At 34.8% G+C, this 14,135-nt stretch overlaps 1 protein-coding gene across 11 annotated transcripts; it reads right to left on the bottom strand.

The window, feature by feature from the left end:
- Positions 1–625: 625 nt before the first annotated feature.
- Positions 626–6,306, bottom strand: LOC114292062 (uncharacterized). Of its 11 annotated transcripts, none has more exons than XM_082868468.1 (6): positions 6,007–6,047; positions 5,804–5,873; positions 4,361–4,692; positions 3,235–3,339; positions 3,101–3,148; positions 626–1,115 (listed from the first exon to the last, which is right to left on the bottom strand). In XM_082868468.1, the coding sequence occupies exons 3-6, from the start codon at positions 4,625–4,627 to the stop codon at positions 876–878; spliced, it is 660 nt and encodes a 219-aa protein (XP_082724594.1). In that variant the 5' UTR covers positions 4,628–4,692; positions 5,804–5,873; positions 6,007–6,047; the 3' UTR covers positions 626–875. The 11 variants fall into 11 exon arrangements, with proteins under 11 accessions (XP_082724594.1, XP_082724599.1, XP_028091768.2 ...); XM_082868473.1 differs by having other exon boundaries at positions 4,361–4,639; XM_028235967.2 differs by lacking the exon at positions 5,804–5,873 and having other exon boundaries at positions 6,037–6,306.
- Positions 6,307–14,135: the final 7,829 nt, after the last annotated feature.

The following is a 14,135-nucleotide window of genomic DNA, read 5'->3' as shown; positions in this document are numbered from 1 at the left end:
CTGGAGGTTTAAACTTAGCTAGTACCTGCCACAGCATTTTAGCGATAACCCCATACATGGCTTATTGGAAGCTAAAATTAATTATTAGGAGAACTAACAAGCAAGGATTTAAAGCAAACAGCTTGATTTATTTTTAACGAGGTCAAAGAAAATTAGGATATAGCAACCGGCCAGTGTCTGGGCAACCAAAAACCATGGAATCATGAAATCATTGTTGAATAAAAATTGTAGTAATTTTCATCATTGTAGTTGCATATTGAGATCTTAATAAGTTGAAGGGAGAACATTGCTATTTTAGAAAAGTCCGGCGATTTTTTAACTTTTTTTATGAGGTGAAAAAACTTATATACTTTAGAAATGACTTTTTTAATTGTGCAGAACGACATGAAAGGCTGATGTAAATTTGGGTGACGTTTTATGACAATCCCATTTTCACCTGCACCCATGATGGAACAACCTTGTTGCTCTAAATTTATAAAAAGCATAAATTTGAACTCTAACCATCATATGCTAAGCCACATTATAGTATTTTAGGGGCAACTGCAGGATGGGAAAAAGCATCAGTGGAACTAGGGACAAAGAAACAAGATCTGTATCACCCAAAAGTGAGTTGACATTACAATCATATAGGTAAGTTTTGTGAGCAACAATTTTATTCACAATTTAGCATGAAAGATTGCTTGAACAATAGAATAGTGCTTCGAGCCTTTACAAAAAAATCACAGAAAAACACGCGAGATGTATGTGCCATTAAACTGTTTATTGTAAAAAAAAAAACTAAACAAACACACACCACCGCCCTTCACATACATGGCCAATAACAATACAAGCAAATATGCATCTAGACATAAAGATGAGAGGAGATTAGTAGTATACTAGTTTAAAGAGGAAAGTATGTCGAGCAAGGATGCAACAAATTGCATTTGGGTCTCCTCATCTATTGCTAAGAAGAGGGGCACATGTACAAAGAGTGATTTAATCCCATTTTGCTCTGCAAAACGGAGAGAATGGTAATATACATAGTTGCAAACAAATCGACCAGCATCATCAGAGGTCATCACCTCATAACCCATCTTTGCCAAGGCCCTTGTAATCTCCTCAACGGGAAGAGCAGTCTGCACATATAGAACCAAGGTCACTCACGCTGTGCACAAAATACTACTATCCATCTCAATTATATGATTAATGATTATGATGCTCACTCCGACATACACAAGTACAAACATCAAGCTCAACATGAAATGGGCACTATTTCCTTGTATATTAGTACAAGTAATTTTCATTCTAATAAAGGCTAGTAAAAAAAAAAAAAAAACAATATTGATAAATCTATAATGTTTTGCAAGGATTATTCACATTTCTTTTGTATCAATTATGACAACGATCGAAGTGAACAAAACATGTCAACTAAAATGTCACATTGTGCACATTATCTTTTGACTTCCAACTAATATTTTTCTTCTGTCTTCTAAAACCTAATTTAATGCATGGGAAATCGCCATTAAAATATACACATCCATGCAGTGGCAAATGTGTAAGCACATATTTTATATATGGGCATTGCAAGCTCAACCTGATCAACAAAGGTGGCTCCTTCCCACAAGTTAAGATCAACTAAATATGGAATTTAAATACTAAAGCATTGCCAAAGAAATAGAAATGCAAAAACATCTTCAGGACAGAAAATGATAGAGCATTTGGAAGACATTTAAAGTCCTATCCAGGTTGCAGAAAGTTTACCGATGAGCATAATTTGCCACTACAACAAATTACAAATGCTTGACTTTTTGGGTGAATACAAATGCTTGACTTGGTATTGAAAAGGAAACGTTTTTGATAAAAAATAACTTTTGAGCCCTAAAAAGTAATTGAAGAGTATTATTTTGGAACTGTCTAGGGTTTGTTGTGTCCCACACCCAATGCAGCTGATGGTTCGAGGAGAACTTTTCATTAATAAAGACAAAAATCTGCTTAACCAGACGACATAATGTATACAAGTTAGCAGTAAGAAGGGAAAGTGACTTGTCATGCCATCATCTCCAGGAATGACACAACAGTTTTAAATGAGATGTAATCATAATAAACTAACACTCTTGTAATATGTTTAAATTCTTTAAGTACTAATTACTTATAATTCATGTTTTTTCTGGTTAACTGGCAAGAAGTCAAAAAGAAAATAGATGAACAACCAAAAGGCAATATCAAATGATTTTAGGAGTACAATTATTTTCGAATCTCTCTGAGGTTGAACAAAGAATTAATGTAAAACAGCAATCTGTAAATAATGGTTAAACATAATCAAACCAATCAGTAACTGAAGATGGAGGAGACTAAAAAATGCTTGGGATTGTTGATTGATTGAGTATAGTTTGAATCTCATAGAAGGTGCATAATTTGCATAGATAGATAAACAGGACAATGATCTTTAACAGAACATTTCACTATTTTTAAATGGCAAGAGTGGCATAAATGAGGAAAAACTGAGGACTCTGGAGAGCAGGAAATCACGATTCTTTTAGCACGAAGTTATTAGAACACTTAAGCTTAGGGTATGAAAAGGAATGAGGAAAAACTGAGGACTCTGGAGAGCAGGAAATCACGATTCTTTTAGCACGAAGTTATTAGAATACTTAAGCTTAGGGTATGAAAAGGGAAGAAGAAAACATAGGACTCTGGAGAGCAGGAAATCACGATTCTTTTAGCACGAAGTTATTAGAATACTTAAGCTTAGGGTATGAAAAGGGAAGAAGAAGAAGAAGAAGAAGCAAAGCTAAACCTTAAAATCTCGCTTACGTTTTCTAGAAATCTCACCTATAAAGTTTCTCATTATACGAGGTATATTTTGTAGTTTTGCAGATTTGGGGTTAATTCGGCAATTTTAAGGGTTTAATGGAGTCTCTCTGTGGGATGGGAATGCCAGATGCAACATACATCAATTGAATATTCAGTCTTCCTATGTTGGGGAGGTTCACAATAACAGATCATAAAGCTATTCCATTTTAACAAACAATACATATTTAGTGCTACACCTAAGGTCCAAGAACTTAATGGGAAAATGTGGAAGAATTACAAATGAGAAAAGTCATGAAATTCACTCTACCTCTCGTGTCCGTGAAATTCCACCATCTGTGGGAATAATGGGGACTTTCTGCAATAACAAAATGTAGTCAATTAAATGAGAAACCATGGAATTTAAAGATGGAAAGGAGAATATCCTAGGGAGTTCTATCTGACCTGAGGCTTCCATCCCATTTCATCTGGACAACGAAAAGTAGCTTCATTGACAGCTTGATTCTCAATAGCAAACCTTGTTGCACCGCTATTAACTCCTAAGTGTAGCTGACAAAGTTTTATCAAAAAATCAAAAAAGGGAAAAAGTTTGATGCATGGATGTGGAAATATACAACTCGTTAAACTTGATAAAATAGAAATTTGTGAAAATATTGATGTTATCATGCTAGTCTCAGCATAAAGGTAAACGTTCTTGACAATTTCAATGCATGCTCCACTTGGCTTCAGGGCACATAAACCAAAGGATGACGTTTACCTTATAGGGGTTGCTTATAGCTTTTTTAATTTTTTTTTTATAAATTATTTTGGTAGTCTACGCCAAAATGTTTGGTGCAACTTTTGCTTACATTTTATGAGGCAGAAATAGCTTTAAAAAACTGAGAAGTTAATTATTGGGAAGCTGAGGGAAAAATACTTTTAGCTTCTACTTTCTAATTATTAGATTTTAGCTTTGCAAGAAGCTGCACCAAACAAGCCTCGCATATCTTAACAGTCTTCAGATCAAGGTTCTTGAATACAATTATACAATTTGCTAATACTGTTCCCAATTCATAGTCTATCACTTACTGTTCAAAGTCCAAAAATTCAATTTTCTTCGCAAAGTAGTTGAGTTGAGAGCTCTTTACTATTCGTAATTGCACTCTATACAATATGAAGGAGCAAACAATAATAAGATCAACTATGAATTCTACTCCCATCAATTCTACTCACAATTCTTATTTTGGTAAAATGAAAATAATCATGGTAAGAATGACTAGCCACAACCTCTTTATGTTTGAAGATGTCAACACTTGTAATAAAAAAGTAAACGTGTTTTCAAGTGCAATGAGAATGGGGATATACCAACACTATCCAGGGATTTCATTTCACACAAACTCCATGCAAAACAGCAAGTTCATAAATCATAATATATACCATAACAGAATACCATGCCATATTTTCTCAGAGAGAGCAAGAGCGAGGTTGGAAAAATGTAATCCTACAATTTGCAAAAGGACGAGAATTGATCTAATTAACAAATTAGCAATTTTTGTTTTTGGATAAGTTATTTGACAGGTGAGCAACTAACCCAAATAACTCTCCCCAATTTGGAAGAGTCAGAATCTTTTGTGCTCACAGCAGATTGCAATGTCTGATATAAGGAGGCAACCGCTCCTTGTCCAGCAGTCTCAAGAATGCTGCAACTTCCAAGGATCAGCCCTTTGGGAAAACCCTTTTTCTTCATATACTCTTTTAAATTACAAACAATCGTCTCAGTTGGATTCTCTGAAACTCCATGGAATTTCTTAAAACCTGTCACATGGATTGTTACTGCAAGAGGCCCTTCAGATCCCATTTACCAACAATTCTGATGAATCAACAATGTGCAAAAGGATAAAAAATCAGACAATGTCTAAATACCTGCATCAAACAAAAAGCAATAAGCTACCTGTTAAAAAACTAAAATAACAGAAGGATGACGTACTAGGACCCCTACCATCATTGAGCTCCTAACCAGAATTCATGAACCATAGGGAGTGAAAAATATGATGGGATGTGAAGTGATAGAATATAAAGTGAAGAAAGGAAAGTGAAAGAAAAATTTATTTTCCAGTATGCATTTGGTTAAGATGAATTTTTTTGAAAGAAAGTTATAACAGTCAGTTACATTCATTCAGAAAATAAAATTTCCTGTATTTTTTTTGTAAGAAACTCAAAGCCAAGTTGTCATGTTGATTTGGCTTGTACGAAATATATAACTCCCTTGCCTGTTCCACCATCGTCATGTTAAACAAATGCACGAAAAGAATCAAATTTCTTTTTCTTACGCTTCCACCGGGAAATTCTAATATACACCCTTTTAAAAATGGTGTACCATATGCACCCTTAATTATGCCATTTTCTTCTTTAATTATGCCTCATAAGTTCTTTAGTTATGCCTGATGTTGTGTTTCGTTATGAATTTTTTTTTTTTTTTTTTTTCTTCCAGTTATGACTCAGAAAATTGAAGTTATGCCATTTTTGTTTTTAGTTATAAGGTGTATCCCCACTTTCACCATTCCATCCTAACCAAACTCAACCATAGATATAAAATCGATCATATCTATATCCACAGCTACAAAATAAAGCAATTTGACAATTAACATCTATTCCATGAAGACCACAAATCCATGGTTCAAAAATCCTAAGACTGTTTCGATCATGAATTTGATAGGCATTTGGAAAGGAATCTAAATCCATAATCCAAACACATTTGTTGATAAATACAGTAGAATAATATATATTTACAACATTTCCTACTCTTTCTGATAAATCCAACTAGCTACGAGAAATACTGAAGAGTTAAATGAAAAAGGAAAAAGAAAACATAGACGCAAACACAGTGCAACAGAGAAAGTAAAGAAGCTAAAAACCCATTATAATCGACGAACAATACACAATAGCCCAAAATTTAACAACTGATTAAGATTAATTTAACCCCCAAACATCTGATTCGAAATCGACGACACATCCGAGTCAAAACAGATTAAACCTCTCAAATTATCACTGATTTTCAAGTGCCATGAACCCCAAATCATCATCACTGGATTAGTCAAACCCATCTGAAATCAAAGATTATAACTAAAACCCAACTGAAATTGATCACAGATAAACAGTATTAAGAACTAATCACAGACCCAATTAAGAAAATGGATCACAAACCCAGAAATCAACCTCCAAAAAAGGACCTGTTACCTTAAAAAATGCAAGAGCTATTTTTCTCACCTGTAATCTTCAAAGAAAAGGAGGAATGACTCACAGGACAGTCTTATCTTTACAGTCATTTTGATTGTAGAGTAAATTAGTAATAAAGGGATTGAGATTCCTTACCATCATTATTATGAGAGAAAATAAAGAAAGAAAAGAAAATAATGCAAGTAACGTGATGGTGGTGGGTTGTTTTCATACTAAAAAGATTATTAAAATAATGTCTGCATTGTGTGGATTTATAAAGCAATGATTATAAGCCCAGAAGTTTCATTAATATTTTAAGGGAGTTTTTTTGGTGATAATTCTTCATTTTATGAGTTTTATTCTATTTAATTTATTTTTTTTAATTATTTTATTAGATTCTATTTAAAATAAGAAGATTAAAACATCCTAAATCTCTCATGTCTCTATTAATGTTTATATTTAATATTGACTGTTATTATGTTTTGGTAGTTTTCATGCATTAGGATATTGACTGTTATTATATTCATATTAATTTGAAATGAGTTTTTGTCATTGTGTTGTCAATTATAAGATGTGAATATTCACATCATATAATTAAAATGAATATTCATATTAATTTGAAATGAATTTTTCTCATTGTATTGTCAATTACATGATGTGAATATTCATACTAAAACATACAAATGTGAACGTTCACATCACTACATGTTGTGAATAAGAATGTGTTGTCAATTAAATATATCACATGTTGTGAACATTCACATCACTACATTAGATGAGAGAATTTTTTGGGAAGGTGTTGTGAACGTTCACATCAGATGAGAGAAAATGTTCATATTATTTTTAATTTGTTATCAATTAAAAATAAGAAGGTTCACGTACTGTGAACGTTCACATCACTATATTAGATGAGAGAATTTTTTTCGAAAAAGTGTTGTGAAGGTTCACATTAGATGAGAGAGAATGTTCACATTATTTTTAATGTGTTGTCAATTAAAAATAAATTCACATTATATAATAATATAAAATAATAACATCAATGTTATTTAATTTGTATATGAAATTTTCTATGCCTTGGTCTTTTCCACTCTCTCTCCACATTAAATATCAATATTAAATATAAAGGCATAAGTGGCTAAGAAAATAATGTAAATCAAGAATTTTTTTTTTATTGGAAAAAAATATAAATACATGAGATTAAGTGGGTTAAAAAATTCTATCATGAACTTAGGTTAAAACACTTCTAAATTAGATTTATTAATAAAAATCTCATATTTTAATTCATAAAATATTTTGATTATATTTTTATCAATAATTTATTAATTATGTAAATGAAAAAAAGTTGATATTGTTATCTCTTTCACATTAAAATGTATATATATATATATATATATTTTATTTATTTATCATTATATTCTTACAAAATAGTAAAACTTGTAATTTCTTCAAATTTTAAAAAACATAAATATATTTCAGGGATATGTCTTGAGAGCTCTCAAATTAAACTTGGGTGTGGCTATTTATACAACAGATTTACTTTGTTACATCTATCGTTTAATGACATTCTAGCATAATTTTTAAACATTTTTATTTCATTATGTTATTCATGATTTTAAATACAATCTCAATTTTTAATATCTTATTTTTTTTTCTTTTTCTTTTTACGCCTACTAATCTCAAACCTTAACTCCACTGTTAACCCCACCATCACCTTTGACAGTCACAACAACCACTTCCACTACGAAGCCCCCTATCACAACCCAACTTCTTATCACCCTCCATCACAACCTAGTCAGCCTCTATCACAATCCCTTATCTCTAACTCTCCATTACTGCGAACTCTACGCTCTAGTCTCTTATCATCGTGACCTCCACCAAGCCCCCAATTGTGTGTTTTGGAGAGAGAGAGAGAGAGAACAGGTGGCAATAAAAAGAAGAAAAAAGAGAGAGTAGATTGCAGTTAGCGGTACAAAGGGAATGGGGGTGATGACATGGAGGGAATAGGGTTGAAGGGTGGCATCAACATCAATGCGGTCAGTGGCAACAGTAGTGGTGGAGTGGTACAGATGGTGGGGAAGTGATGAGTGGAATGATAAATTAGGATTTTGAATTTTTAAGTTTTGAGTGTTTTTTGGTAATTTTAAAAGGTAATAAAATTATAATGAAACAAAAAATGAAAAATTGGGACTACATCGAGGTGTTTTTGTGGTGGGACTTTGTTACAGACCCCCAGTGAGGTGGCAGCGTGTCATTCGTCCAAATCACAAAAAAAAAAAAACAAATTTTTTTTTTGACCAATGAAAAGCCTCCGTACATGACCCCCAGTGACCCCCACTGGGGGTCTTAGGCATTTTTCTTTTGTGGTGTAAATAGAAAAACTCATTAAAATTTTGGATAAACTACATCGGCACCTTTTGTATAACTACAAAATCATACCGTAACTTCCTCTTGTTTAAAATTACATTGACCTCTCTAATTAGATTTCACCGTTTAATGCAATAATAAATTTATCATAAATTCCAACACAGGTGGTGAAAGTGGAGATTGAAGATGGTAATGTTTATCGTAAGAGAAGATTGAATTAAACAAGGATAAAATGGGTACTTAAAAATAAATTTGGACTACATTAGCAAAAATGTTAGGGCAACTCAAAGTTGACTGACATAAATGAAATTATGTCATTTTAAATTTAAAATAAAGGAGGTTAGTGATATTTCACAGAAAAAAATTTGAATTATATAGTGGTGTTAATATAATATATCTGAAGATATTTTATAGGAGACTTATTTATAAGTCTTTTTTCATACACTTATGATAGGTTAAGTCCTAAGTAAAAACCTATATCCTCATAAGTCCTATGGAAATTTACTTGACACATTTACCCTTAATAGTAGATGTTAATTTCATATCCATATACATTAATTTCGAAATTCAGAAATTATTTCGAAACCCCCAAAATAGGCTGATTCAGTTGTATACATTTCGAAAACTCACCACGAACAGGAGAAGGAGCGCGATTCGATGGAGATGATCGACGGGAAGGTGACAACGGTTACCGTTTACAATGAGAAGCAGGAATCATGACTCCGAAACGTAAGTGTGCATTTGCCCCTGTTTCGCAATGTTAATTTATTTGATTTTTATTAACAACCCAAAACTAGGGTTTATGTGACCTTCAGTCGTAATCTGCTTTGTTATTTGTATGTTTTGTGAGAATTGTGATGAATAATTGATTTTACAGTTTCCGAATTGGAAATAATAGGTATGTTGGGGTTGTACGATGGACGTTCTGCGGGTTGACCAGTGTGGGTGATTTATGCTCGATTCGTTGTTAAATTGGGTTTGGTAGACTATTTTGGGGGCCACAGTCACAATCATTATTTGATTTTATTTGTTTTTTTCTCGATCCGAGCATAGTATTGGGTTTGGTAGACTGTTTTGGGGGTTTGTCGTTGTGTGTTGTACAGTTAATGAATGTGATTGTGGCCCAATATGAAATTAGTGTCGGATGTGAGTGGAAGCACATGTAAGTTGGACTGTGTGTACAGTGCCACGTTGTGGTACGATGTCGTTTGGTTGTTGTCACTCAGATATACAAATGTGACAAATTACACGCACACCTTTGTCACAGTTACGTCAAGCACTTCTCGTTCACATTTGAAACCATGGTGCGTAATTTGTCACAGTTACGTCAAATACTTCTTAGTCACATTTGAAAAACATGCCGTGAATGTGTGCGCGTAAGTTGTCACAGTCATGGCCATGAATGTGTGTGTGTAATTTGTCACAGTTACGCCAAGTACTTCTCAGTCACATTTGAAACAGTGGCCATGAATGTGTGCACGTAAGTTGTCACAGTCATGGCCGTGAATGTGTATGTCAAGTACTTCTCAGTTGCATTTGAAACAATGGCCGTGAATGTGTGCGCGTAAGTTGTCACAGTCATGGACGTGAATGTGTACGTCAAGTACTTCTCATTCACATTTGAAACCGTGAATGTGTAAGCGTAATTTCTCATTCACATTTGAAACCATGGCCGTGAATGTGTGCGTGTAATTTGTCACATTCATGACCGTGAATGTGTGCGCGTAATTTGTCACAGTTACGTCAAGTACTTCTCAGTGACACTAGTCACATCACGAACATACTGACATGCAATGTTACGTATTGCTATTAAAGTACATACGTTATTAGTAGGATCTTGCTTGTATATGAAATGTGAATTTTTGGTGGCATTTTTTTTAGGAGGCTCAATTAAACATACACCACAGTCAGGCTCCAAGGCAAAAGTAACCAGCAGTGAAGAGACTAGAACTGGTAAAAGACGGCGGTCTCAAACTCCGTCACAGAATTTGAACGCATTAGGGCAAAGCAGTGCTCGAAAAGAAAAGAAGCTGAAATATGAGCCTCAACAACGACTGAACAAACAACCAACATGTTGCTACCGTTCCAACATTGCTGGAATTGTGAAGTTGGTGGCAGTGTCAAAACTGAATGATGAGCATTTGCAACATCTTCAGAAAACACCTTTCTGCTTGTTGTTGGATGCAATGCGAAAAACCGATCTAAACCAACATGAATTCCAAAAATGTGACGACATTGTAATGAGGATCATTCAAACATTTGTTCCAGATAAGTCGGCTTTCATGATTGGTGGTAAACACATTGAGCTTAGAAGCATCGATATGCAACTAATATTTGGAATTCAAGGTGGTAAGAAGAGTTTAGATCTGTCACATGGGCCAAGACTCCCGACTGACTTCATCCAACGAAGGTGTCCCAAAATAGCACGCATAAACTTGAAAACCATTAAGGAACTGTTAATGGATGCATTACTTGGGGACACTACTCATGATCACCAGGATGTAGCAAAGTTACTGAGTTTGTGCTTGTGTGGGAAGTTATTCTTTGCTACTTCAAGACAGACCGTGGGATGGGGGTTCGTCTGGGTTGTAGAGGATCTAGACAACATGAAGGCATATGATTGGGCTGGAGCAATCTGCACAACTTTGATGGAGTCAATTAAGGGATTTTACTCTAAGCCTGAGAAAGTTACTGGATGTGTTACTGCCCTACTTGTAAGTGCTCTTTGTTTTTTTTTTTTTTTTTTTTTTCCCACAATATAATTTTGTATTTGTTTTGAAAAACTTTCACAGCTAATATTTTTAACCCATGGTCTCACAGTTTTGGATATGTGAGCACACCAACTTGATACAAGCAGATCGTGGAGATGGATTTCCGAGGTTTATCAAATGGAATATCAGCAAGTTAGTCACAAAGATAAGAGCAGTGGACATTGAGCAGCCAAATGATGTGGAAGTACGATTTTCTGTACTGTTAGTGTAAATATTAGATGTGCCAATTTACTATTTTTGAATTTTTATTTTTAAATTGTTTGCAGGTTGTGGTAGGAGATCTGCACATCAGTCATTCTGAACGGCGCTTCATGAAGACCAAAGACGTTAAACAAATTGGAGCAAAGGTCGAATGTTCAAAGCGCAGTGGGATTGGTGCTGAGAGTAATGATCAGTGTGCTCGGGGTGCATCTATGTCTGACGAATACCAGAGAGCACTGCTTGATATTGGTGTGCTTAAGATAAAAGTAGCACGTAAATCTGATGTCATATTTGCATTACAGACAGAACTGGCAACAATGAGGGCAGCGTACGAAGAAAAATGTGCCAAGTTAGAACAAGAAATCACAGTGAACAATAAGCAAAAGAAATGTGACATTGAAAGGATGCAGCAGCTAGTGGATGAACTTAATGACAAAAACGCGAAGCTCGTGGAACAGTTAGAGGAGTATGCAGTCCATGAATACATCCAAGCAGCTGCTGGTGTACAGGAGATAAAGCAAAGTAATGAGGAAATGTACCACTGTGACGCAAACGTACTTGCCATTATGCCATTGTCAACATCGTTTCCATCTGATGTGAATGAGAGGACAGAGTTGCAAGGGGTGGATACTCATGTGACCCCGATCAACGACATTGGGCAAATGGCATGTGATGTGGATTTAATGGCCGGTATTAATCAAAACACTGGAACAACTGCGTTGCAAAACTCGCTTGTGAGAAACATTAAAAAGAAAAATATGAAGGAGCATAAACTGCCAGAGTATGAATATCCACTGGGTTTGCGGAGGCAAAAGAAACCATCTGATAGTGGTGTGGTCAATGAGGGTGAGTGTGACAGTAAATAAGAAATAAAAGATGACATCATTGAGGTTGACAACATTGTAGACCCAGATAGGACATTTTCTCGGTTTGACTTGGCTAATTGTCTACCAATCTGGAAGTTGTTATCAACACAAGAGAAAGAGAAGCTTAAAGAATCATATGAGAAAGGGGGTGACAGGTAGGTTATGCAACTTGCTCTTACCATTATGCATTTGTACATGAATTTATTGTTCAAAAAATGTATTGCAGTGTGCAAGTCTGGACTGGACCGCATGTGTCCAACTCTGTGTCTTTCAATGACATATGGGCGATCGTTAAGGGGCTGACATTACGAGACAATGTAAGTATGGTATTTGTAATTACTCGTCAAACTTCTAAAGCTTCTTCACATAGAATGCAATTTACGTACATGTATACAAGGCAAGGAAACATGCAAGGAAAAATAAAAATTGTTTTCTTTTTCACGTAGGTCATTGATGCCTACGCAGAAATGCTGATGTACGAGCAGCAGATGAAGTCGCCTAAATCCGCGGATGCCGAAAAATCATACATTTTCAGCACATTATGTTTGGTAAGACATGCAACTGAAGAAATGAATATTGCCATTTTTAGTTTGTCATTTTACATTTCCAAAATGAATGTCTGCAGCCTACGATAAAGATGTACGTGACAGGTACTTCGCATTGCGTGCCCGCATGCCCTGAAGGCCAGATATATTCAATTCTCAATCCACTTAGATAACCATTGGACACTAATGGTTTATGACACTAAGGAGGGGTTTTGGTTGCATTACAACTCTATGAAACCAAGACGCGGGAGGGAAGACAAACATTATTGGGAAGCGTCGTTGCTGATTAGTAAACATCAATTACTTTCTTGCAGTGATATTTGTATTTTATTTTGGACAACAATACTAATTATTGTAATATAAATTTGACAATAATGTAGAAATCTTACTTTGAGGATTACATAAATCGCAGACTGAAGGTGGGCACAATTGAAACACAAGACTTGGTGAAGGAGTTTCTAGTGGTTGATTATTGTTCGCAACAAAAACCAGACTCGTAAGTTTGTTACGTTTCTTTCCAACGTACGCCATTCATGTTTCCGTACATTGCACGTGGTCTCTTTTGACATTGTTACTAATGACTTAAATTTTCGTGATAGGAATGACTGTGGAATTATAGTATGCTTCATTATGAAGCAACTTGTGCGTCACGTAGATGTTGATAAGTCAATGGGAGGGGAGAGCTGCAGAACAATGCGAGCCGGTATGGTGAAGTCATTTGTGAATGACAGGAGAAGGTCATTTGTGGCTGCCAATTGACTGTCTACTGACGGTGGTATATAGGTGCAAATTTGATATTTTGGGTATATAGTCACACTATTTTTGCTTTGGAATGGTATTAAAAGCTTGCTGGCATAGGAATAATTGGAAGTTTATGATGTTTTTCGTAGCATGGTGAATATGGATTACTAATTAGTGTATTTTGTTTTGGGAATAAGCAACAATGGATAATTGACTTTTTTGGGAATGCAATTTATTTTCTTAATATGGCTTTATGTGTCATTCAGTAATGTGAATAGGAATTTAAGGGCACCAGGAATGTTGCCTACATAAGTGTGAATGTGGTTGTCTAAACGTGAATGTAATTGGTAATGCGACTCATAATGTGAGCTGATTGTGAATGGTAATGCCACAAAACAGTGAGGGTTGTTCATTTCTAATACACAGATTGTGTTCGTGAATGTATGTCAGTGTTTGGTACTTGTATTAGGGACTGTGAAATTGAAAATGTGAAAGTAATTGACTGAGGGTGAAGTTGTATGTAAATGTGTTGGTGATTGTGACAACGAATGCGAATGTGAATAACAGAACAGGTTTGGTTGTGTAACTGTAACACCCAAAAAGCAAATGTGACTGTGTCACAGTGTTTTGCACTTTTTTGGAAATGTGAAATACAAATGTGA

This window comes from Camellia sinensis, chromosome 5, assembly GCF_055761805.1.
Source record: "Camellia sinensis isolate YWXY chromosome 5, ASM5576180v1, whole genome shotgun sequence".
In the NCBI taxonomy this organism is placed as follows: Eukaryota; Viridiplantae; Streptophyta; class Magnoliopsida; order Ericales; family Theaceae; genus Camellia; species Camellia sinensis.
The sequence above is the reverse complement of the archived record's forward strand: the minus strand, read 5'-3'. Positions and strand labels throughout refer to the sequence as shown.